Below are 26,714 nucleotides of genomic sequence, written 5' to 3' on the forward strand. Positions count from 1 at the left end.
AAGATCAATTCAGTTTTCCATGACATAGTTTAGGTTCTTGTCTTATTAATCAATAGCAGCTGTCAGGGAAGGCTTACTTATTCCTCCTTCGGTAGAAGCAGACCAGGCTTGAACAGAGGTAATAATTACTGCTCTGATCACAGCGTGTTCTCTTTTCTCCTTCCCAACCCAGAGCATGTCTGTTCGATCCTGGCTTCCCTCCTGCGGAACCTGAGAGGGCAGCAGCGAACCCGGCTTCTGAATAAATTCACAGAAAATGACAGTGAGAAGGTGGGTGCCTGTTAGACTATAAGGCTGGGACCAGGACCGGCGGGGATGGAAGGCTCTTAACCTGATGGGTGCCATCTGAGGGCTGCTGAGCTGGGTGTTCCTGCCCTAAAATGCCTTCTCCAGCTTTGCTTTGGATCACAAAGGTTTTTCTGGTTGCTCTGCCTCTCATCTCCAAATTCATTCCTCTAGGAGTAGTAACACCTTAGAGTGGCATCAACTAGCACTTCAGGGGGATTTTTGGACCCAATGAAAGTAAATCATAAGTCGGATTTGGGTTGGGGGTTGCACAGCCTAGCAAAGTGATGAAGAGCATAGGCTTTGGATTCAGACATCTGGATTTGAAGCTGCTTTCACTACTTTTGAGATGTGTGCCACTCTAAGCCTCATTTTCCAAATCCTTTAAAATGGAGACCTTAATACCCGTCTTGAAGAGTCAATGAGAGGAAGATTAAATGAGGTCTTCCCAGGCAGTGGTGATGAAAATGAAGATGATGATAAGGAAACAGTAGAGTCTGTCCTAGATGGGCTGTGGAACACGGGAACGATCATGTAAATGAGATTAGATAGATATTTCATATTGTCTAGCATGCCGAACCGTAAGATTTTAAACAGTAGTAAGAACTACCATTTATTTAATGACTGCTATAGATTGGGTAATACAGCAGATTCCTTTCATTGTTGCATGTATTCTTAAAATACTGTGTGATTTATTTTTTTGTAGGTATTATTCACACTTACAGATAAGGAGATGGAAGCTTAGATACATTATGTGACTTGCCCAAAATCACACCACTAATAACAAGCAGAGCTGGGATTTGAACCCAGGCTGCCTGAGTGCAGAAAGCCTGTGTATTTTATCACACCAATCATAAGTAGGTAGTTCTAGATGAGTAAAATTAAGGACCAAAGCTCCCTTTTTAACTTAGAATAATTTCTTCCCTTCCTGTGTCCAAGATAAAGGCTGAATTTTTTTCCTATTTCAGAGAGAGGTTCAAGACTGTCTCTTTGAGCCTACCTCTGACCATTTTTTCTACCCTCACTAGCAGGTAGCATGGTGAAGAGGCCATTGAGTTAGGTGGAGAACATCTTAGCAGTCATCACCTTGAGGACATTTAACATCTGTGCTTCAATTTCCTCATTTTTGAAATTAGGGTTGCTAATTTCCCTGCCTACATTATCAGATTTTTTTTAAGGCTTAATGAAATAATGGACACGAAAATACTTTGTAAACTGAAATATTTAAGATCTTAGGGTCATCACTGTTATCCAGAGAGGTTTGGGCGCTATCTTCCTAGACTGTCGGATGCTATGTTGAAGCAACATCTGCTGTAACCAATATAAGCTCTTGGGTAAAGATCAGGGTTGCCAAGAACCATGGTGGTACCAACCTAGTCAAAAGATAGGTTAGAAGTTTAGGCTGGCTTCACAGTGTTCCTTCAATCTTTTGGAAGTCTAGGGAAAAAAACTTTTTCAAACCCACTGAGTATTCCTCAGGTCATGTTTGAAGCGTGACTTTTGCTAAGTTTAAAACTGATTTTTAAGTTATTGCTGAGCAAAAGTCAGGCCCTTTTTTTAAGTTGCTGGAGGAGTTTTTCTTGTACTCTTCTGACTCAAAAGCAACTAAAGAGATTTTACTCAGACCTTTTTAAAAAAAGATCAGCTCTGGGGCAGAATCTGAACATGAAAGGTTTCAATTCGAAAAGAGAAATTTCTGTAAAGTTCTAAGTGAATATCAAGTATGTAACTTCAAGCTCTGTCTCTTTGCAAGAAGGGACTTGAATTTTTATTTATTTATTTGTTTTTATCAAGTTGAATTCATGGGAGTCCTAGAAGAGCTGGGCGTGTATCGTCTCCTTTGGGAATGGGCCTGCGTTCACACTGCATCCATCCTGAGCATGTGCTCTGTTCTGCCCCAGCTCTTTGATCCATTCCTGATGTGTTCCTACGCAAAGCTCACATCCTGTGTAAGACGCAGTACAGTGCACCTCCTCTTGTAAGGAGTGACAGTGAGATGAATAGGAGCTCCACTGTTCTCTTGCCTTGGTGTTCTCTTTCCTTCTCAATCATGTCTGTGAAATATCTCTCTTTCAGGTTGACAGACTGATGGAGTTGCATTTTAAATATCTGGATGCAATGCAGGTGGCCGACAAGAAGATTGAAGGGGAAAAGCACGTATGTGTCCCTGCCTATCTCTTGCCAGCTATTGACTTGCACTCCATTTAGGTCCCTTATGCACCTCATATCTCCCCACAGGACAGGTAAGGGCACAGGTGCCATCTACCCTCATCTGCCGCCTAACATGGTCTAAGAGCAGAGCAGACGAAAGTCTGACGGTGGTTATAACTGCTCTTCGAACAGGAGAGAAAGTCCTTTAAGAGGAAGGATGTGTTGAATTGATCCAGGGCTGACCCTGGAGTCTGGGTGATAGCTCAGGTACCCTTAACAAGTGCTTCTCTTAGAAAATCTGTCCAAAGTTCAGTGCTGTGACTTGGTACCACATGGACAGAGTGTGTCTTGGTAGACAGAGTGTGTCTTGGTACACACTCCTGCTGGTTTCTGTAGTCATTGGGGAAGCATCCAAAGGAAGGGGGATCACAGGGTATAAGAGCTGGAAGGAAGCTGTGAGGTCATGGAATCCAGTTCCCGCACTGACAGATGAAACACTGGAGACCCAGAGAAGGGAAGCTCCGGTCCATTGCAGCAAAGCCTACACTCCAGGTTCACCATGACAGGCCCTAATTTTCTTATGCTGATGATTGCTGAGGGAAAGGAAACCTGCTGGGTTTTTCTTCTTAAGGGGCTTTGCTTACTATGGTGTTGACCTGCCTTCTCTATTTTTCCCCTGCTTCCATTTTGTTCTCTGCTGTTGCTGGCCTCTGCAGCTTTCTCATCTGTCTCCTTAATCAGGGCAGGTCTGTTGTTTAATGTCTTATTTGTATTTTCTTCCCTACAAGACATTCCTCAGTCTTGGTCACATTGTAAAATGATCCTTTTCTTGCATTTTTCTAAGTTTGTAATACCCTCATTTTCCTTGTGATCTTGTTTGCTATGTCACTCCGTTCTCGTTTCACCCTTCTTGCCTTAAGGATGCACTTGAGGCTTTTGAACCTGACTGGTGGGAGAGCCAGTTTGAGCACTGGCTGCCATCTCTGTTGGCAGGTCTAGCTCTGCGGAGAACTGTGTGCATTGGCAGTTACACCAGCATTTTCCCTCAAGCTGTGCCTCAGGCCAGGGTGAGAGACTAGAGTTTTGGGGAAGACAGTGACCCTATTGTCTGTTCTGTTTCTCTTCACCCCTTCTTATCCACCCCTCCCTTTTCACAAAATATACCTTCATTTATGAATACTAGTAGAGAGGTAACTGTGTTTACCATTCTTGTGATTTCCTTGTGCTCCCTAACCCTGGTAAGTCCTCAGATGTTTGTTGATTGATTGAATTGATTGACTGGGACTGTCTTCTCTTGTCCGGTGATACAACTACAAGATAAAAGGCGGAGACTAAATTCTGAGGCTGGACTTCAGCCACCAGCATTGTTCCACACACGACTCTTTCATTCCACCCACCCCAGCACCTTTATTTTGTTCTCTGAGTAGACTTTCCTTTTCTATCTTTTCTTCCCTTTACAGTTACTTCTCCCTGATGGACAGTTAGTGATTGTTGAAGTGCCAGAGTAATTTGTCTTTCTCTTTGTCCAAATGGTAATTAGAAACAAATTCAAATTTCCCTAGACTTTTCTAGGGAAACAGCCGTGAGACAATTAGAACTCTTGCTCTGACAGAACCCCCTGTGTTATCTGCTAGAGGACACTTTCATGGGTAGGAGGAGCACCTGGCAGTCAGGGGACCTAGAATTTTAGTACAAGCGCTGCCTGTAAATCACTGCCTAGCCATGGCTTGTATAGTCATGCCTCACATAGTCCGTTTCTTAGCTATAATGTGCTATCAGCCAAGGTGATCTCTAAGGTCCCCTGAAGCTTAAGGTTTTCCCTCAGGTTCAGGTGAGCATTCTTTGATAACTCTTTTGGCAATGGAATGGGTTTTTTTGGACAATGGACTGGATTAAAAAGCCCAGTGAGGGTAGACCACTGACTGAGTTGTCTCCTAGGTAGAGGAGCAGCAGCCTAGTAGAAGGGTGTGTGTGAGGTGGGGACTCCCATAACCCTGGGTTGGAATTCCGGCTCTGCCACTTCCTAGCTCTGAGACCTTAGACAGAGGAGTTGCTCTCTCTAAACTCTGGTCTTATCATCTGTGAAATGGAAATGGCACCTCCCTTTTGGGCTTATTATGAAGACTAAGCATAAAGTATGCAAAGCACCTCACTCAGTAAGTAGAAACTGCTGCTGCTGCTAGATTTTCCTAGCATTCTTTGGAATTCTTGTGTAATTTTTAAGTAAGCCAGGCAGTCCTTTTCCTGAGAGCAAATCCTTGCCAGGTGTCCCAGAAGGAGTCACTCTAGCACACTGGAGTGTTGGCACCATCAGGTGCTTCTTCTGAGGTGAAGCTGGAATAGACCTTTTTTTGAGGGAGATCGGGTAAGCCGGGTGTCAGGGAGCAGCTTGCAGGTAGCTGTTAGGAAACTTGGCCTGCTTCCCACAAGATTATCTATTATCAGCATTGAAGAGGGTATGAAATTGATTAGCACTGACGGAGAGTAATCGCTGCGGCCGCTCTCCCCAGCATTCACAGAGCTGCTGTGTGCCACAGGCGCCAGGGCCCTGCCTTTCCCTGACAAACATCTGTCTCCTTGATGCCAAGGCCGTTTTGCTGGGCGCTGGCAAACGTTCCAAGGCCATTAGTGCTCAGCAGCCTCTGTTGCTCAGAGAGACGGGGCAGGGTCGGGGCAAGAGATGCATTTGTGAGTAGTGCTCTCTGCCAGCACTCAGGCTTTGTCCTGGCACATGAAGCCACCTCACAGGTGTAGTGACTTAGAACAAAATGACCTCTTTTTCACCTCTCATTCACGCAGTCTTTTCTCTTAACTCGTAAAAAATTTGTTGCTTCACCCCGCCCCATCGCCATTAAACTTGGATGTCCTACACCCTTTGGGAACTCTGCAAATATTTGCTGACTTGAACTGAATGCTTATTTCTCAGGCATTTGATGACATTGACTGTCAGATCAGTAATAAATAAATATCTCACGTACTTTGCCGAGTCTACCACAAAACAACCATACATAATAGGGTCAGGTATTGATATTTTTAGTGTCACAGAGCCACCATCTTCCCTGTAAACTTCAGACTTCCATGGGCGCAGCGCAAGTGGCCATGGTTTGCAGTTGACCAAGATTCACTGGAGAGAATCCAGTCATTAGGCAAGTGTTTCTCAGACGCCTGCTCTGTGAGGCACTGGGCCAGGCATGGGCCCTGGGGAGAGCTGGACGTGACAGTAGAGGAAGGGACCCAGGAGCGCTGCTGCTGCCGCCGGCTAGAAGGATCCAGGGAGCAGGGAGAAGCCGTCCACACCTTGAGGCCCCTCGGCAGTTTTGTGAATGAGGCAGGGTTCAAGCTGAACCATAAAGATAGAGACATGTAGGGCGTTTCCAGTCTAAGGAGGGACAGGAACAAAGGAGGGTCAGTGGGAAGCCAAGTTAAGTTTAGGGGCAAATGGTAAGTTAAATTCCAGGAGCAAAGGGTGTGAGAGGGAGCGCCTGGGCTGTAGAGCTGGGCTTCTGCCTGGTTTCTGACTGCGGACAGAGAGCCTAACTGCCCCTGTCTTCTTTTACTCCTCAGTGGTGTTTCCTTTTTAAGGTGTTATATCCCCACCTGTGTACTTTGAGGAATGACATATGTGGAAAGTTGGTGACTTAGATACAACACACGTGAAAGCTGCTTTCACAGGGCCTGGCACATAGGGGTGGCCAGAGAACCTTTAGTTTTCTTTTGTCTTTAAGGACAGTTTGCACCTAGACACGCGCATTTTCTTACTTCCCTGGTACAGCAGGGTTCTGCGGGATCTGACCCTCCCTGCTTCTCCCGCTCCCTTCCTGCCTTTGCCTCTGCTTCTCCCTTCCGCCCTGGCTCTTCTCGTGCAGTGCCTCCTTCCACCTTCAGGTCTCAGCCTACACGTTGCCTCCTCCAGCTTTTCAGTGATCACCATGTGTAAAGTGACGCCTCCCTCCCCAGTGCTGCTTCATAACCTGTAATTATTTTATTTGTTCGCTCTCTCTCTCTGGTACTGTAATTTCTCTTGTTCATCGTATTCTCAGTGCTTACATAGTGACTGACATGCAGTAAATGAAGGACCACCACTCATGAGATGAAATTAATACTTGTCCGTGGGTGTTAAGGAAGATAGAGGGTCCTGGGTTTTCTACATTATTCCTTAACTCTCAATTTTTTTTGCCGGGGTGGGGGTGGTGTTGAGGAAGATTCGCTGTGAGTTAACATCTGTTACCAATCTTCCTCTTTTTTTGCTTGAGGAAGACTAGCCCTGAATTAACATCTGTGCCAATCTCCCATTTTGTATATGGGTTACCACCTCAGTGTGGCTGATGAGTGGAGTAGGTACCCACCCAGGATCTGAACCCGTGAACCTGGGCTGCCAAACTCCAGAGCACACAAACTTAACTACTATGCCACGGGCTGGCCCCCTTAAGTCTCTCTCGCTCTCTTTTTTTTTTAGGAAGATTAGCCCTGAGCTAACGTCCATGCCCATCTTCCTCTACTTTATATGTGGAACGCCTGCCACAGCATGGCTTGATAAGTGGTGCTAAGTCTGTACCCGGGATCCAAACTGGTGAAACCTGGGCCCCCAAAGCCGAGCGCACAAACTTAACCGCTACGCCACCGGGCCGGCCCGCCCTTAGCTCTCATTTTTAACCCTAACTTTTTTTTTTTCCTCGGTGATTAGCCTTATCATCAAAAATATCTAAGGATAACTATGGAGATTCTGTGGTATAACTGCAGCTGTATTCAACAAGGAAAAAGACTCCCATTTAGCAGAGTCTACAGAACAAACTGATGATTTTAATACACATTTAGTTCAAATCACGTTCCTGCAATAATCTTTGACTAGCAAAGACTTCCATGTCTTGGGCAGTGGCCCACTGCTTTCATGTTATATTCAGTGTCCGTTCAATTCCAGGGCCACGATGTATCTGGACTTACCCTTGGGGTTCCTAGTTAACAAGATTTGGCCTGAACTTTTAAAGGGCATATAATTCTTAAGACTCTTCTAGTGAGCAGCGCTTTTCTGTGATCTGTAAATATCCAGGATGCTTGTCTCAGCAGATTTCACCTGACTCCCCAGACAACACGAAGCCCAGAAAATACCAAGGTCTGTGTTGTTGGGGAGATGTCCTGACTTCTCATAGGTTCCTTCTGGCTCTGTTAGTTAAATGTGCAGAGATGCCAGGCTTCTGGCTGTCAGAAGTAAGACATAATTATATAGGTACTGGCAGGGATTTTAATAGACGGAAGAGAGCCTTGGAGAGAGATATTCCCTTTTTAGTTCTTGGGAAAATTATACTCAGCAGGTTTACTCAATAAAATGTTCTCACCACATACTTTGCACCGTTAATGACTTACAAATTGCATGCTAATTTTGCCACAGTTAAATCATTCCAGGCTTCATCCTGGAAAGAGAAAGATGGACTCCTTGTAATGAAACAGTATCCACAGGACTTGCTGTCTGAAACAGACTTTGGCTATTTCCTTAGCATTTAAAACTCATTTAAAGATTTGTACAAAAGTGGGTACGTGATCCTAAAGCACTGGGTAAGTATGTAGACAGTGGAAGTGTGAGACTGCCATTGATTCTTGTGCTAACTGTGCTGGAAGCTTCTGGGGCACGCTTAAAAAAAGAGAATCCTGCTGAGAGTTCCTCTCAGCTGTTCTTTAAACCAGTAGTTCCCAAACTTTCTCAGTTGTCTGAGAAATCAGTTGTCTGAGAAATCAGTTGGCTGATTTGTCTGTATCCTTAAGAACTTTGGCAAAAAAATCAGTCAGTATATGTGTGTTGAGTGTCTGCCGTGTACCGAGCATGCTGCTTAGTGTTGCAGCTGAGTTCCTGCAGAAAGCCTTCCCTGCACTCCCTGCAGCCCGTCTGGGGCAGCCCGGTGCCCTGGTGTCCCATAGCCTCAAGCTGGGATGGAGATCTGAACCAGACTGGGAAGACTCAAGTCCTGCCTCTGCCTCCTACTGGCCGGGTGATCATAACAAGTACTTAAACTCGCTGAGTCCATTTCTTCATCTGTAAAAGGAGGAGAATAATATGCCAATCTTGTCACTTCCAGTGGTTTCTGGCACAAGGAAGTACACCTTATTGGTAGCTGTTCTAAGTATTTTGGGCCTGTATGCTTGTCTCTCCCTGCCTCTAAGCTTAAGTCTTCACAAACAGGGACTGATCTTAGTTTCTCTGCACCCTCAACAGGATTGTCGTTTTCTGGCCTTGTATTATTGTATCTGCTATTACGGAAGCCCTGGTTCTCTCAAGGCTGGCTTATATGTTGTCAAATTTAAATAAGCAGTCTCGGTTTTTGGGGTTTTTTTTTTTTTTTTTGAGGATGATTAACCCTGAGCTAGCATCTAGCACCAATCCTCCTCTTTTTTTGCTGAGGAAGACTGGCCCTGAGCTAACATTTGTGCCCATCTTCCTCTACTTTATATGTGGGACGCCTACCACAGCATGGCTTGCCAAGCGGTGCCATGCCCACACCCGGGATCCAAACTGGCGAACCCTGGGCCGCCGAAGCAGAATGTGCGCACTTAACCGCTGTGCCACTGGGCCGGCCCCCTGGGGTGTTTTATTTTGTTTTCAGTAAATTTAGAAGTTGAAGACACACCTGTGATGGAGGCATCATGGTAACGTAGAAGGAACAAAGGAACGTGAGCTCTGTTGTCATACAGCCCGAGGTTAAATCCCAATTCTGCCCCACGTGAGCTCTGTTTTGTGGGAAGTAACTTGTTCTGTGTGTGTTTTAGTTTTCACAGTAACTTTGTCAGAGGGTCATTTTGAAGGTTAATGAGATTGTTTGCAAAAACCTGGCACATGGTCATCTGCAAAGGCCGGCCTAGCACATAGTTTCTCCTTTGTAGGTAAATCTCTGGCCTGAGATCCTTGGGTTGTTACCAGTGCTGTTATCAGTTAGCTGTGCATGCTCAGAAGAATTTAACAACCCCCTTTACTGATTCTCCAGCCTTGTTCTCCAGCCGAAAAGGACCTGCAGTCTCTAGGGTCCTTCTCTAACAGTCTGCCCTATTTTAGAAGCTCTTGGAGGAAGGTTTTGTTTTGCTGATGTTTGTGACCCTCCCTGCCTTCCCCTCCACTTACCTGTCTCTCCCATGGTTAAATTTTCCCCTTGATTTGGAAGAAAAAAAGAAATTGGCTTTTTCTAAATGGTGGGGCAATTCCTGCCCATGACTGCAGATATTAACTGGAACCCTGCTGGGGCCCTGAGTCATGTCCCCTCTTATTAAGGCAAGAGGGATTCCTTCTGGCTTCATAGCAGCTTCCTTTATGACTGTCTCCTTCCATCAGTGAGGGGCAGCTTGCTGCCTGTCAGGGGCAGATTAGAAATGGCATCCACATGCTCATTTGGAGGTTTGCGCCTGCCTGCTGAGAGAGATAGAGGCACGCGGAAAGGTGATGATTTGGTAGTGTTCCCGAGGACAGATTAACATATAAAGTGAGGATGTGGCCGGGGGAGGGGAAAAACACACACACACAACCCTGCAGAAATGGCACCTTGATGCCACACGTACTACCTCCTTGTGTATCTTTGGAGATGAAGCTGTTTATTTTAGCAGCCCCCAAACAGGCTTATGCTGCTGTGAATTGCAATCTGTTCTACTTAATGCGCCATTCACTGAATTACCATCTAAGTTTTTATTCTAGCCCTCTTGTATGGAATGAACAAAACAAAACCTTTCAGAGTGTCTTTTTTTTCTTTTAACTCTCCCAAATTCCGTGTGGAATTAGCTGGTCTAGCTATAGTTTCCACCCCTCCCCCCTTTTCTTTTAATTTCTTCAATTTATAAGGAAAAGACAAGCCAAGAAGTTAGATGACTTTACATTTAATGCTGCTGATTTCCATTAATCCCCAGATATGGCATAAAGAAAAAATTCTATCTATTTGCTCATATGCGAATGCTGGAAGAGGTCTGTAAAACAAAGACTTTTTTCTTCTTTAAATTATGAAAGTGATCACAGGCTTGGAGCCAAACTTGTGTGGGTTTTTATCCTGTCTCCAACACTTACTCAACCATAAGCTTTGTGACATTAGGAGAGATTTCACTTCAAACTTTAAGCCTCGGTTTTCCATTTAAAGTAATTCCTACCCCCTGGGGTTCTTATGAGGGAAAATGAGAAATCCATGAAAGTGCTTACTTAGCACAGTGCCTAGTACCCAGTAAGGACTCAGGAAATTTTGCTCTTGTTTCTATTCCATTTACGCTGCCCATCTCTTGCCAGAGTGAAAGGACAAATAGAAAAGGTATTGGACCAGGAATTCATGTGCCACTCAAGTCTCTAACCAAAACTCACTGACAGTCTTTTGACATGTGTCTCAGTTTTCCATCTATGAAATCTGAAAATGGTATTTGCTATACATACCCAGCACGGGGCATATACAGCAAGTGAGGTTAATGCAGATACTCTGCTTTGGAAAGTAAAGAGTGCTGCATGTGGATGTTGAATTGTCATTGCTTCACACGGAAGACAGTCACCTTCACTCTTCTCAAAGGTGAGAGTTGAATGAAGTAATTCGTAAAGACTTCCTTTAAATCTTAAATCTCTTGTCTTCAAATACAATTCAGTATATATATATAGATTTTCACTCTAAAATTTTGTAAAGTAAGTTACGTTTACAATACTTAAGGATGTTACTGGATTTTTGGAATCTCTTTTTAATCTCTGTTAATCGTATTCCCATTTAAAGAGCACTTGATTGACATGTCCACATTGTTTTAAAATGGCCCATCTAACGTTACAGCAGATCCAGGGGCTGTCTTATTGCAGGGAAATTTAACTTACTGATAAGAGGATGAGCTGATTGTTAGTGCTCACTGTCTGTCCTGTTGAGGTGGATGGGTCGTGTCTCCTCCTTGAGCCATTTGGGAACACTGTCAGTCAACAGCTTCAATTCACCCCTATACCTGGGTGCAGGCAGAAATCCATTCTATCTGGTTATGGGGGGGCTTCAGTCCTAGATTTGCCACAGGCTATCAAAGCTAAAAGGAACCTTCAGGAGCACCAGATCAGGGAAGACAAAGTTGAGGCCCACTACTGCTCCCCATTGTGTGGTCGGTGCTGACATTGCTCATTGATTTCAGTGCTCTTCCGCACTACGCTCCAACTCGGCTTCACACCCCTTTTCCGTATGGTGCTCGACAGCCATCGCAGTAGATTCGAGTTGGCACTCTAAATGAAACCTGTTTGCCTTCCCTGATCTGGTTCATGCTTATTATTTCCGAGCAAAGATGCCGAGGTCAAGAAAAGTTAAATGACTTGCTTAAGGACACTAGTAAGTTAGTATTAGAGCTGAGATCTGATCCTATGTGCTTAATACTGTGTCCCACATTGGCACAGGAACTTGTTTGTAGAATGTATGCTTTATAGTTTAGAAAGGTCCCAATAGCTCCTTTAAATGCTTCTTGTGCTGTCAGAGGGTCTCTTGAGAGGGGAAGAAGGCAGGGGAGGTTGGGTACTTTCTTTAGAAGTACTGTGATATACTTTCTTTAGAAGTACTTTAGATGTACTGTGGAGGTGGGGGTGCGTGTTTGATCTCTGCCTGAGCCATCTGGCTTCACTTTGTTGTTCTTCACTTTTGAAATGTGTCTCATTGGTCAGCTGGGCGTAATTCAGTTCCTCCCAGCCACTAGTGAAGCAAGTCCTCCTGTATGTTACTGGACTAGTGAGTATTCTAGATCAGACTCCTTCAGTTCTTTTGGAACCTTTTATGAGGGGAAATAAGGAGATGGGGAGAAGCTTGTGATGTTGTTTTTTTAATTCCTAAAATGTTAGTATTACTTCTCCAAAGACAGAATCCCAGCCAGATGATCATGAGTTCAGTTGTTCTGACCCATTTTGGCGTTTCAGACACTCTTAGAAGTTCTTTCAGATATGTAGTTCTACTTCCTTATCTCAGGATCGATTTTTTTCATCTGGTGTCTTTGAATCCCAGAAAAGGAGCCGGAAATTTATTAATCTACTTATAATAAGTTGACCCTGTCCACACATAGTAAGACTAAGGTGGATAATAAAGGTAACGTACCATCCTTCTATTTAAAACAGACAAAAACTTGAGAAGATGTTCCTAAAAGAACTGTACCCAAACTTTATTTTCCATCAGAATGATAAATAATCATCCTGCAGCTTTTATTTTCCTTTAAACCCAGAGTACACATTTGTGCTCAACTTCCCTGAATCCATTCAGCAGTAAATATTCCATGCCACAGAGTTGTAACAGGCTAGATAAGGTGCTATCCTGACAGCATTCACCTTCTCTGCATGCTGGTTTCTGTGACGCTTCTAAAACTGTCAGGGCAGAAACTTCGTCTCAGAAGCCAATCTGTTTCATCTTTGTGCATGTTCAACGCAGCGATGGCGATGCCTTTCTTGGAGATGAACTGTAGTCATATCTCAGATCTACATTTGAAAATTTCACTTTCCAATCATGTGGCCGTATGTCTAAAAGTAGAATGTCGAATTAAATGTTGTCAGAGTCTTGAAGTTCTGAGGAAAGAGGAAAAAATGGGGTTTGGCATTGCTCTCATGTCCAGTCTTTGTAGATGACAATATTTAGAGAAACTGGAAGGTACAGTATGTACCTGCCTGGTTAAAAGAAGATCAGATTGCAGGGAAAAGTGTGGAAAAGGAAAAATCACCAGGGGCACTTCTGACCTAATTGGAGAAACTTAATTTTGCTCAGCTCCGTTCTTGGGTCTTTCTGCCATTCTTATTTACCATCTTCCTTTGCTCTCTAGACAACTCTGAATCTGTACCTACGCAAGCATGGTAGAATGAAAAGAGCACAGACTTGGGTGTGAATCCCGGTTCTGCCTCCCACTAGCCCTGGGGAGGCTGCTCTGCCTGAGTCAGTGTCCGCATCTACATTGGGGATGATAATCCCTTCCCCCCAGTGTTTGAGAGAAGGAAAGGAGTCAGTGTGCGGAGAAGCCTCGGCACCATCCTGACACATGCTCAGCCCTCAGTAGACTCCAGCTGCTTTTCGGAGGTGGAGAGATGGTGGTGGCAGTGGTTATTGTTCAGACTGCCTGACACCATGCCTGGTAGGTAGTAACCAATCAAAAATAACGCGATCTGCCAATAGCTAGGATCTGATAAGAAAAAAAACGCTCCCTTGCTCCTTTCTTTTCTTTCTCTTAGTGATACTGATGCTCCACTGTTGTGCTCTCCCACCTTAGCCAAGGTGGCTTTTCTGTGCCTTCCTCCACACTATCATTCCTTTTGCTTAGAACGTCCTTTCCACTTTATCAAGTTCCTTCAGAATCTACCTCAAATGTTACATTTCCTTTGAACTCTCTTCACTCCCCCAGACAGACTTAGTCTGTCCATCTTCTGGGTTCCCACAGCATTCAGTACAGTTTGAAAGATCCTTTATAGGAGCCATTACTACAGTTTTAAAAATTAATAATTTGTTCATATTTGTTAACCCTATTAGACTATAATCTCCTTGATTATGTGGACAGTTTTGTTTATCTTTGCCGCCCCCAGCACATCATGACAATACCTGGCCCGTGGTGAGGTGTTCGGGAAATCTTACCAGGTGAATGAATGAATGTGTTCTACTCCACATTCCTATGTTTACAAACTTCTAAGGGTTTTGTTTCTCTTCTCTCCCCTTCTCTTCCCCTTCCCTTTCCCATCTACTTCTCGCATAGGCTGATACTATGGCCTGCTAGCTATGCACTCTGCCTGCCTCTCAACACTTTAAACCAATGTGTCCATCATACAGGTGTTTGCATATTCTCGTTCATGACGTTTGCCTGCACAGTGCAGTCTGCAGCCCATCATCTCTCACTTCTCTGGCCCGCATTCAGGCCTCCAGCTAGCTAGCTCTCCAAGGCACTGTCCCCGCCATTTCCTGAGGTTTCCCTTTCTACCCCATTCACACGAGTCATAGCGCGCACAGCTCATTAAATAGCTCTGAATGTCAACCTGCATTTTTTCAGCCCTGTTTGACAAATGCTTTCCAAGAGCCTACTGTGCAAAAAGTACCATGCAAGGTGCTTTCTAGAGTACAAAGATGAGTAAAACACAGCTCTTGCTTTCGAGGCACTGCACAGGAAAGAGGCACACATCTGAATAACTAGTACAAGGCAGCCCATGAGAGGTCCCAGAAGAAGGGGAAATCCAAGGCTTGGGAGTTTTAAGGACTGAAAAATTGTATCTAGTGGAGAAGTTTGCAAGTTGGAAAACTTTGAAAGGTTTTGGAAAAGAATATCGCATTTTAGACTTTAAATATATTATGATAGAGATGGGGGGTGCGGGGGGTACCACCATTACAAGCCAAGGGAAGGAGGCCAGAAAAGGGAGGGCAGGCCTGTTTGTGCTGTGTGCGTGGATGGGGGCTAGTGAGCAGAAAATGTGAACAGTTTAAGGCATTTCACATAAGGTCTCGGACCACAGGAAGGCGTTCTTTCTGCTAACTGCGCAAAAGACACTGAAACCTTACCCGGAAATCACTTCTTCCCGGATACCATAACGTCTTAACCAACCCTGATCAGCACCCACCGTTTGTAATTATTTTGCTTGTGGGAGCACAGTATCCCTTTACTTTTTGGTCATTTCCTGTGTCCCGGTGACCTGCCCTCTCAGACAGTCGCAGATCCTCAGTGCAGGATCATCCAGGGCCTCCCCTTGCCGCCGTGTTCATTTTTTTTCTGCTTTAACACAGTGCTTACAATGGCATCCCTGCCACTGGGGACTTAGCAGGGCTGGGATCTGAACACTTGGCACCATGTTCATTTCCACCTCAGAGCTGAATCAGACAGGATTCCTGTCCCCAGGGAGTCCATGTTCTAGGAAATGGTAATTATGTAATTATGAGCAACTTACTTAACCTCTGTGTGCTTTGGATTCTGAATTGTACAATGGGATTAATAATCCCTTCCCTGCTCTCTCTCTTTAAATTTTGTAGTAAGGGCTGTATATATAACAACACTTTAAACTCTACAGCATTATAGAACTGTAAAGTATTAGCAGCAAATGCTTTTTGCATGAGTGAAAGTCAGGAGTAATTTTCTTTCCTATGCCCCCAGATGTTGAGCACTTAGGAGTTCTGGAGCAGGAAGTTATGATCATGAGTAAATGAGAAACTAAGGAGGCCCTTCTATTTTTAAACTCTTAGGACATCAGTCCAATGCTCCATGACTACCTTGTGAACATTAACACTATTACTAGATTACTAAGGAATTTGCTACTAAATGGAGCTAGGAATTAGTGGTGGTGATTTACCCGGCAGTGCAGGGCCTGGCAAGTCTACAGCCCTCTTTTGCCTCATAGACAGAGGCCTTTAGGAGCGAGATGAAAAGTAGCCTTGTGTTGCTACAGGCTGGCCCCCTGGGCAAATAAAGAAGTACATTATCTGCGTCTAAATAGTCTCTGAAGGATTCTTGCTGGAGATTGATGACCACAGTGGTAAGTCCTTCGAGTTTGGGAAAGTGGAAAGCCGGGTCCCAAGGGCTTCTGTCAGCTACAGGAGCCTCAGTTATCAGAGGGAACCATGGCCATAAAACTGCTGGAAGAATTAAGAAATGGATTGTTGTCATCAAAAGCATGTATTAAGCACCTGTCTTAGGCCAGTTTGCTAGTTGTGCAGAATGAGTCCCTCACCCAGTTCTTACTCCTGAGAGCTGACAGCCCAAAACAGAGATGTCTTTTTTCTTTAATTCACTGCATGGATGTTTACTGAGCAGGGAATATGAAGACAAAATTCAGTTCCTGCCTTCACAGAGTTCATGGTCCATCCTCATGAAATAAAGGGAGGTAGAGAAACGGGGAGTTGACGATACCTGAAGTCAGTATGAATATGATGTGCAAGAAGCGGTCGTGTCATGGAGTGGCTTGTCGAGAGTGCTCTCATGAATTTCAGAAAGGAGCACTTGTTAGCCTTAAATAATCAGGAAAAGCTTTGTGGTAGAGGTAGCTTAAAAATAGTGTTGTCTTCAGAGCTATCCCAGATCCCTAGGAAGGAAGGCAGTAAAGACCCTGAGATGGGGAAGAGAGCTCTCTTGCAGAGGTGGTAATAGTCAACTAGATGCGGGGCTTGGGGGGGTGATGAAAATGTTCTACAGAGGTTGTGATGATGGTTACACAGCTCTGAGTGTACTAAAAGCCGTTAAATTGCACACTTTACATGGGTGGATTGTATGGTGTGTGAATTGTATCTCAATAAAGCTGTTTTTTTAATAAAAAAAAGAATTACGACTAAGCATGGGGACAGCAAGTCTAATAGGTCTGGAGTTACAAAGGTTTAGGAAAGTGATTTCCATCACTTATTAGGGCTTTGGCCTACAGGAGTGTCAGACCTGTGAAATGCAATGGAAAGGTTGGCAGCATTTTGCATCTGACAAAATGTAAGCTAGAAGGGCATGAGAGTTGGCTGCCAAAACAGAGTTGTGGAGAAAGGGGACCTTTCTTCCCTATGTTAACTTGATTTGGAAGGGAAAGAGAGTTAAGTCTATCTTGCAGAGACATTATTTATGGAGGCCGGAACCAAAGAGTGAAGAACAGGTGGAAGCAGATAAATGGCTTAGATTTTTGTCCCTGTAAGTTTGGTTTTTTTAGGTTGAATACATGGATGAGATCATTTTGACCTTGACTCATTTTATAGAAAAAGTGGGCTTTCAGTCTTGACTCCCTGAGCCTCTAGTCCCTTAACAATGAGAACACAAGAAAGATACTTTGGAATAATGGGAGAAGTAGAAGACCAATTGAGACGGAGTGGTTTTCTTTTGTTGTTGTCATCGTCGTCATAGTTGCTGTTCTTCTGTGTATTATGGGCAGACTAGAAGCGTATTCTTTCCTCCTCTGCTCGCTGTCCAGCTTTTCTTCCCAAATGTTCATTTGTTTTAGGACATGGTCCGGCGTGGAGAAATCATAGACAACGACATTGAGGATGAGTTCTACCTCCGGCGCTTGGACGCTGGGCTCTTTGTTCTCCAGCACATCTGCTACATCATGGCGGAGATCTGCAATGCCAATGTGCCCCAGGTAGGAGGGCTTCTCCTGGGTGAGTCTGTCCAGCCATGCCTCCTTCCTTGCCGCCTGCTTAGGTAGAGCCTTGCAAAGAAAGAAGCAGATCACACTCTCCTTGAATTCTTTCACTCTTCATTGGTCCGCTTTTTCAGGAATGAGAGTGAGGTAAATACTTCCACTGTGAGTATTCTGGTGTCTACCAGGGCAAGTGATGCTTTTTCTTTCTCTCCCCACTCTTCTTCTTCCTTATTAGATTCGCCAGAGGGTTCACCAGATCCTAAACATGCGAGGAAGCTCCATCAAAATTGTCAGGCACATCATCAAAGGTAAGTTGGATGTTGCTTGTGTCTGGGGCTCCAGGGAATTAGATGATGCTTGCTTTCTGAGTCTGTCAATAGACCTGGGGATTTGGTGCACAGGGTTCTCTGTACTGCAGGCTTACATGTGTTGTCTAGATCACTGCGTCCAGGTCATCTTTGTCAGGATGGCAAAGACTAACCTGCTTCTCTGCTTCTGACCCACCAGTTCCAGAATTTTAAAAATGTGTAACAAACAAGAAGCACTAGGGCTGGGAAATATTTGTTAAAAAGACAAACAAAAAGTTTAGTTCCAAGCTGCATGTAGTGGAAGAAAATTGCTTTCTTAAGGGAAAAACAGGGAAGTAAGAGGAAATACCTGGAATTATGCAAGACAGAAGGAAGTGAATTGGAGGGAGTGCCTGCCTTCCTGTCCTGGCTCTGCCTTCCCTCAGCGTGTGAGCGTGTCTAGAAGCTTTGCAGAGGTTCATGAGATACTACATGACAGTGTCCAGTCTAGTGCCCGGCATACAGGACGTGCTAGATCAGGTGATTTTTCCTCCTTCCCTCACCGACCCCAGGGAGTCCCTCAAATGCTACTGCATCTTTGGCTGGACCTAACTCAGCTGGAGTGGCTCCAGAGAGGCTTCCAGTCGCTGAGCAGGCTCTCAGTCACAAGGCACAGCACCTGAACTGAGCTCTGTGATGCAGAACTGCCCTGGGGCCACTTTGCACAGACTAACACCCACGACAGCTAGAGGCCTATATTTTACAGTACTGATGGCGCCAGAGTCCAGAGACAGTCAGGATGGACTGGGTAACTGCAGGGAAATCATTCTCTCTCTGGCCCTTGTTCTGCCCATTTCTAAGATGAGGGGTTAGGCTAGATTTACTCAAAGAGTTTGCCTGTAAGTGGCTTATAACTACCATTACAGGTGGGATATGAAATGTGAAGATAAATGATACATATAATAAAGTGAAGTTAAAACATGAGCTCCTGGAATTGAGTCCTGGCTCTGCCATTTACTGTGTTTCCTCGGGCACGGTACCCAATTGCTCTGTGACCTCATAGACTGGGAGAGAGAATTAAATGAGATGATATATGGAAAATGTCTGACCCGTAATAAGCTCTCAGTAAATGTTAGCTATTATGAGTGTTATGAAATATGATGATGATAATTACCATCATCATTATTATAAGTGAGGCATGGCTAAAATCACATGGGAAGCCTTGTGAGAACAGTAGCATTGAGCTGAGTCTTAGAGGCTGGGACAAGGACATTCCAGAACAAAGGGACAGTGTGAGTGAAGTAGTGCAGGGGCTAGAAACCAAATGTTCAGCACAGCCCTCCCAGACAGGTGGGAATGGTAAATTCATTGTGCCCATTTTGCAGGTGGAGGATTTGAGGCCTCGGAATCTATTGTTTTCTCCCTCAGAGAAAGAGGAAATGGGGACCGGTAATGAGCCCAGCCCAGCATCTTCCCTTCCAGAGTGGCATCCTGGGCGCCCCCTTCTCGTTCTCAGTGTCACGTTCACATGAATTACTGCTCAGAGCGTTGTGCCACCTCCTCCCTAAGGTGCAGCTGTGGCGATTTGCAGCTCCAGCTTTTAAATGGCGTTTACTTTTAACGCACACATGTTCAATTAGGACTTTTTATTACTCTCTGCTCTACTCTCTTGTGTTTAGGCTTCTCCCTACACCTCCAGCCCTGTAATCAAAACAGTGATCTTCTGAGAAAAAATGTTTTTAATGGATACTGACACGTAGTAGGTGGATGTTTTTCTTTCTGAAATCCTAACACATATACTTGAGGTTATTCAGAATTTTCAGTTGTTGTGAGCCAGGCTTTGTCTCCCTCAGATCCTGATTATTCCCCCAGTGCTGTTAGAGTGCCAGGCACATACTGGATGCTGGATAGATACTTGTTGCTTGAGTGTCTGGGCAAGTAAGCAGGTGAGCGGGCAGATGAGTGGCCCTGCACAGATGCTGTGTTCATTCCTGCCACTCTTGTTCCTCTCCCCTGTTTTTTTCCCCCTTCCTCTGTGCAGACCCTTGGACCCCTCTTTCTAGACCGCAGTCCACCCCTTCAGTTCTCTCTCCATCACCCTTCATAGCCAATCCATTAGAGAATCCACCAGTTCTACCTCCAGACTCAATCTTAAATCTATCCACTTCTCTCCATCTGCTTTTTCCCATCATAGCACCCAGTTTATTTCCTTCCTAGCCATTATCACAGTCTGTAATTGTTATTTATTTGTGTCTTCGTTTCCTCATTTTGTGTGTCTCATACATTAAAACAAGCTTTGTGGCGTAGGGACATTGTCTGGCTTACTCACCCTATCTCCTCAGCACCTGTAGCAACACTGGGCACATAATGGGAACCCAGTGAATATTTTAAACACTACTGAATTAAACCCCACCCTTGTGTGAATTTAATTTGGCACATGTCTACTGAGACTCTCCTAGCCAGTGCTAGATACCACACTCCTAAGGTGTCACACGGCACCCGCCCTCATAGAGTTTAGTCTTCTGGGGGACTTAGCTGTAAAAACAGCCAACCGTGCTTCAGGCTAAATGAAATACACACGCCAGCAGCCACTCACCCAGCATTGCCCACCGCCAGGCTCGGTATCCAGGACTAGAGATACAAAGAAGCTTAAGCGAGATCCCTATCCTTGAGACGTTCACGTCTAGTAGGGAGAGATACTCGAAACTAATTATAACGTGCTAAATGCTACGTTAAAGTTGTGAACAGTGCGCTAAGGGAGTGGTGAGGAGGCAGCAGCAGAGGCACAGCCATAGCGTGGAATCCCAGGAGGGCCAGCCTCCTCTCCAGGACCAGGAATGGTGTCACAGAGGGAAAGGCATACCCCAGGCAGAGGGAGCCGAGGCCGGGAGGCAGGATCGGACATCAGTGGCCTTCATAAGAACTCTGGCTCTATTAGCGGAGGCCAGGCAGGGATGCCAGAGGCTGGAGCATGGGTGGCATTGGAAGTGTTGCTGGGCAGGGCTCTTGAGTTCTGTTGGGCACATGGTGAATTTGGGGTACGGTACGTGAGCTGCACCCCTTTTTTGGCCAGCAGACCGTGGATATTCTCATTAGCACTCAGGAGAGATGCTAGTTTGGGCAGTTTGAAGTCATTAGTGTGGAGGTGGTATTTAAAGCTAGGAATTGCATGCCATTGCCCAAGTCAAAGAGGCCCTCACAGGATACTGACCACTAAAAGAAAAAAGAGTTCTTTCTCCCTGTAAGGTTCAGGTTATCCTACAGGGTTCTTGACCCCTCTTCCGCCGGCATGCCCCCGCCCTGGCTCACACCCGCCGCAGGAGACCCCATCTGCCCGCCGTGTTGTGTGGTGGAGCTGGGCCGTGTTCCCCCTGAACACAGGGCAGGGAGCACCCAAAGGGCCGTGCTGAGGTTGAAAAGGGGTGAGGCTACCCTGGGGGTTGGTGGCTGGGCTGTGCTCAGCCTCGCCTCTTAGAAGCCTTCACTCCGTCCCCCTCCTTCCCCGCCTTCCTTCCATCAGAAAGCACGGAAAAAAGAAAGCCTTGGAAAGAAAACCAGCTCATCAGTCTGTCCTCTTTGATTTTAATTTTGTTTTTCAGTTTGGGTTGCTTCCCTTTTTTTTAACATACTAATTAGATGCAAGCTTTTCCTTTGATTTTATGGCCTACATATTTCCTGAGTTTTGCTGGCAGGATGACAGCTGATGTGTCCCTGGAGGTCTCAGGAAAACGCTGATGAGGCAAGCCCAGCAGGGGACTTTTCCCGTTATATTTCGGTCCCCTTTCTCACAAATTTCCTCCCTCCTTTTCTGTTGGGGGTGCCGAGAGAGCTGGGAATAATTGATGGCTCATTAAAGTCCCTCTTTCTGCAGACTGCTTGCATGACTCCCAGAGTCCAGCCTTCCCTGGAACTAGCCGCAGCTCTGGGTCTGAGGACTGTGTGGCCACGTAGGGGACAACGGTCTCTTTCTTAGAGAGGGGCAGATAAGACCATGTGCTCCGCAAGGGCAGCAACCGTCTTCCTGCCTTTTATCTTCTGGTGCCTAGCCTGTGAGTGGCACAGAGAAGGGGATCAGTTAATGCTTATTGGGAGTATGCTGAGGTGGTGCTTCTGGCTTCTTTGTGCTGTTCCAGAAATCCAGGGCCACAGTAGGTAGAGTGGTCACTCCTGAGCACACCCTTTGTGTCAGACTTTCACTGTATGTTCTCTGGTTCTCACAGCAGCCCTGGAAAGCAGGGTTACAGTCTCCATTTTGAAGATAAGGAAATCGAGACACACAGAGGTTAAGGGATGTTACCTAAGTCACTGGTAATGTTGGAAACTGGATCTGGACTCAGAATTATACACAGGCAGTCTTCCATCTGGCAAAAGGAAAGCTCCAACTGTGTTGATTGGCTGATACATTCCTACAGGCTTTTAAGAAAGAAAAGAAAATTTAGGGCATCCACCTTTTCAGAGCACCCACTTGGCATCACAGGGTGCTAGGTGGGCTCCTAAGTTGACTGAGACACTTAGGAGGCCCTGTCCCCAGGGAGCATACAGTCCCATCACAGGTGCAATAACTAACTGACCACAACGCACAGCAGAGTGAAGTTAGTGCTAAGATATGGAGTGGGAATCAAGGACAGTTCATTCTGCTGGAGATTAAAAGGGGCGTGAAATCTGATCTGGAGGCCGCACAGAGAAAGTGCTTGCGTTTATTTTTCAATAGTGGTAAAATATACATAAGGTTAACCACCTCCGTCTATCCACAGAATTTATTTTCATCTTGCAAAACTGAAGCTCTCTGCCCATTAAGTACTAATCCCCGTACCCTCCTCCCCCGGTCCCTGGCAGCCACCCTTGTATGTCCTGCCTCTGAAGTTGCTGACTCTAAGTAAGGAGGTGGTTTCTTGAAGCGTGTGAAGGACCTCCACAGGCCGATGTGGATGTACATCATTGAGTGGTCATCTCTTTGGATGTGGAGTAGGAGCTGTGACCTGGGAATACTTCTTAGTATAAGTACTTGTGTCAAGGGTTACTGTGGACACTGCTGGCAAGTCTCTTAAATGTTATGGTCACTGGTGAAAGGTGTCAGAAGATCACGTGGGTGCTGGGCTGTTCTGCAGAGGAAAGCTTGGAGGATTACTGACTCAGAAGTCTTTCACTGGTGGCGAAAAGACTGAGCCAAAGACTTCAAAACGCTTTCAGAAATTGGCTCCTGGACCTTTGATTTGCTTGTGTTCTTTATGGCTTGAAGTCTCCTCTTAGAGGCCCACAAACATGTATTTCCATATTGATTTGGGCTTTGGGCAACCTGAGCTTTGCTTCTGTGATTTTAAAGCTGCAGTACCTGATAGGGTATCCTTTGATGACGTGTTGATGTGTGTGACTTGTACCAGGTCATGGCTACTGTGGTCGCTAGGCTGTTTGGAGACAGGAAAGGATCCTGGAGAGAGCCCTATGTGTCAACCTGAGGAGCTGCTTCCCCTCTCTAAGCCACAGTTGCTTCACCTGTAAGATGGGATAACTGGCCTCAAAAGGTGCTGTGAGAATTAGATAAGCTACTGCAGGTGAAGTGCTACGTGTTGGCTGGCATATGACAAGTGCCCAATACTGTTAGCTACCTTTCCTGTTGTGATTAGTGTCCCAGCTAACCCAGTAATAAGTAGAACTGAGATGCACAGACCAGTTTGAATCCTGGCTGTCTGTAACTTTGGGTAAGTTAGTAGATAAGATGTTTCAGCCTTGGTTTCCTCCTTTGTAAAAAACAACCCTAAAGGGAGTACTGCCCTCAGGAAGGCTGAGCTTGAAACGTAGTCAGGTGCCTGAGACAGAGTCTGTGCTTGGTACATGGAGGTCGTTTCCTTCCCTTCCTTGGCCTGATCCTTTGACCTGGAGCTGCCAGCAGCCTGGACTTAGATGCAGGAAAGCCCATGGACCAGCACCCAGACCAGACTCCTGGGGCCTGGCGGGGGTGGTTTGGAGTGGGGGGGTGCTTTTCCAACCAGCTAAAATGTCATCAGGACTGTGGGAAAATGACCCCGTTAGCATCGTAAGCAAAGGGTAAGTTTCCTTCTCCTTTTAGTGGGTTTCATTTTAATGATATCCCCGCAGAACTTATATCCTGTAGCCCCAGCAAAATGTTCTCCTAGAGAAGTGTAACGTTAGACCTTCCAAGTTCGTTCTTGTTAAGGAATCTCTGTTAGACATGGGGATTTTCCTTACCCAGGTAGTTTCTATTTGCTGGTTATTTCTATGTTTTCAGGGGTTTTCAGTGTGAAAATACTAGCATTCCTCTTCTCCCTCCTCCCTCTTTCTCCTGCATTTTTTAAAGGGCGAGCATTTAAGGCTTAAGGTCCCGGGATCTGAACCAGGCTTCTCAGCGCTGGTCCGAGTCTCTGTCCTAGAAGACAGTTCTTCCCCATCTGCCAGCCGGTGCCCCTCCCTCTCCCACTTAACAGAAGCAGAACAGCTTGTATTCCATGTCTGAGTAGTAAACCTGCTGTCTAAAGTTTGCTTTAATATTTATGCATTCGGCACTGCTGCCTGTTTTTGAGCTCCATCAAAGCCTTTATTGTAAGAGCCTTTGAAAAAGCTGGGAAGTAGAGGAGAGAGTTGATGTGTACACTGTCTTTCTCACTCTGCAGCCCCGCTCATCCTCTCTTCTCTCCCCCTCCCCATCCCTCTCCCACTCTCACTCCGCCCCAACCCTGTAGTTCTGTGTTCATCTAGAATCTCTGTTTTTCCTGCATTCTCTCTTCCTCTCATACACACAGCGCAAAGAGAACTCTTTCCCAAGACCTCTGGGAGGAATCTGTTCAATATTTATAAACTGCTGCAGCAGCTCTAATAACCAGAGGTAGCTGGCACCACCAAGATTTGCTCCAAATAGGATTCTACTCTGGAAACAAAGAACGAGTAGTGTAAGGGGTGGAGGGCGAGGGGCGAGCTGCACTCTTGGTGCCAGCTGCCAGGGCAGTGGAAGAGCAGGAGGGGCTTGTCAGACCTGGTTCTGGGCCTGGCTCCGTGGCTGGCTCGCTGTGGGACCCTGGCCAGTACCTGCCCTTCAGGGTTGCAGTACACTTCTGAGTACCCTGCCAGCTCTGCCATTCATTCGGTGACCTGGCATGAGAGGGTGTGGCCCCAGCAACCCACTCCACATCTCTCTGGCCCCTGAGGCTCCTTTACCACAGGACAGTCTGTCTAGAGTCTTACCTTTTATGAGGACTTTGTAGCCAGATGCCCTGCCACGGCTGGCTGCTTTGGAGTTTTTTCCCTAAAGTATGAGGACCAGGCGGGGTAAGAAACTGCTTAGGTAAGAGGATGCCACTTTGGGGACCAGCTCCCCCTGGATGGCTCTTTAGGTGCCCTGTTCACTCCTCACACATGTTGGTTTGAATTTCAGCTCCTCTGCATTCTAGACTTGGGCAGGTTGCTTCAGTTCTCTAATAAGCCTCAGTTTGCTCATCTGGAAACAGAGATGGTGTTCTTTACCTTGTAGGTTGCTGCAGAGATTAAGTGAGACAGCGGATGTAAATACCTGGCACAGAATCAGTGTGCATTACGTCTTAGTTCCCGTTCCCCTTCCACTGTGTGTGAGACAGCCCCTCTTCCAGATTGCACTAACTCCATTCATGGCCCATTTCCAGGGAACAGGTATTCTGCCTGTTTCCTCCATCCCCACAGATGGAGTGACAGAGGAGACCTTCCCATGGGATGGGTGCTCTGTGTACAGTAGTGGCATGTTTTTTTCCTAAGGCCTTGGCAGAAGTGATTTAGCAAGGCGATTGATACAGGCTTTGGTTTCCTCTACTTTGTGCATCTCTAGAAAGAGATTAGGTCTCTCCAGGGAAACTGGCTTTACTTGGAAAATCACTGCCCCAAAGGATCAGACTCTTTCTCCACTTCCCTCCCTCCTGGGTCTGAGAATGCATTAGGAGAGCAAAGTGTTAGTTCAATCCATTAAGACTCGCTTCCAGACCATGCCTCTGGGGGTATTAAATGCTAGAATGGTCATTTCTCTCTCTCCTGGGGCAGCAACTGGATCATTCACGTGTGAGTAAGAGATACCACTTATATACAGCCCCATGGCCTTCTCCTGCAGCCGAGTTCCTATTCTCCCATCACCCCAGCCATCTCTTTGAGGGGCCTAAATGGAAGGCATCACAAGCATTTCCTGTTGGAGGTGATAGATGGGCCTAACAGAAGAGGATGATTTCTGGGGGGGAGACACGAAGCTGGCCACATCTGAATCCCAGATCCCATTTTCTGGCACATGTCCAAAGTAATAAAGAGGGAGGAGGAAGAATGAAGAAGTGGCAACAGCAGAACTATTTCCCCAGCATGGTGGGGGGTGGGAGGTCACAGGGGAGGGGTTGCACACTCTCTTGTCTCCCCCCAGTCTTTGTCAGATTTGGATCAGCAGATGTTTTGTTATGCAAAAGCCTCTTGCAAGAGAGTTCTCTATTGTTCTATCTCAGGCCACCCCAGTCAGGAAGCAGTGGGGGATGTGCCAGCAGTCATCTTAATCAACTACTCTGAGAGCCTATTCTCCAGCCAGACCGAGAGTTGGCTCTTCGCCAGGCTCTGCTGGAGTTTAACTGAAAAAAGGCAAAAGGTCCTACCTTCACAAAGCTCCCAGTCTAGAGGGAGAGAGAGGACAAGCAGAGGATGATCTAGAAGTCAGGCCTGTGATGGAGACCAGTGGCCTGAGGACAGGAGCAGGAGTAAGAGATGACCAGGCGGGGTTTCACGGAGAAGATGTCCTTTAAGATGGACTTTGAAGGGTGTGTGGGATTTCCACAAGTGACGATGCTGGCCTGAGCAAAGGAGGCTCAGGGAGGGACCTAGTGTTTCTTGACCATCTCTTATTTGCTAGGTACCTTACACAGATTTTCAGAGGAGGAGACCACCAAGGTCACTTAGTATTGTGAGTCAGAGACAGGATTCAGACACAGCCCACGATACTGCGCCATCTCCTCTCTGGTGAGGGCGGG

General features: G+C 45.9%; 1 protein-coding gene across 2 annotated transcripts in view; it reads left to right on the forward strand.

Moving 5' to 3' along the window:
• The window catches only part of CTNNBL1 (catenin beta like 1), a 154,557-nt gene that overhangs the window by 126,054 nt on the left and 1,789 nt on the right, over positions 1 to 26,714 (forward strand). For both annotated transcript variants that reach the window (XM_046679178.1, XM_046679179.1), the window contains exons 12-15: positions 173 to 270; positions 2,362 to 2,442; positions 17,309 to 17,446; positions 17,685 to 17,757. In XM_046679178.1, coding sequence (XP_046535134.1) covers positions 173 to 270; positions 2,362 to 2,442; positions 17,309 to 17,446; positions 17,685 to 17,757 — 390 coding nt within the window. The remainder of the gene's footprint in view (positions 1 to 172; positions 271 to 2,361; positions 2,443 to 17,308; positions 17,447 to 17,684; positions 17,758 to 26,714) is intronic.

The sequence above is a fragment of the Equus quagga genome, chromosome 12, assembly GCF_021613505.1.
Source record: "Equus quagga isolate Etosha38 chromosome 12, UCLA_HA_Equagga_1.0, whole genome shotgun sequence".
Taxonomy (NCBI): Eukaryota; Metazoa; Chordata; class Mammalia; order Perissodactyla; family Equidae; genus Equus; species Equus quagga.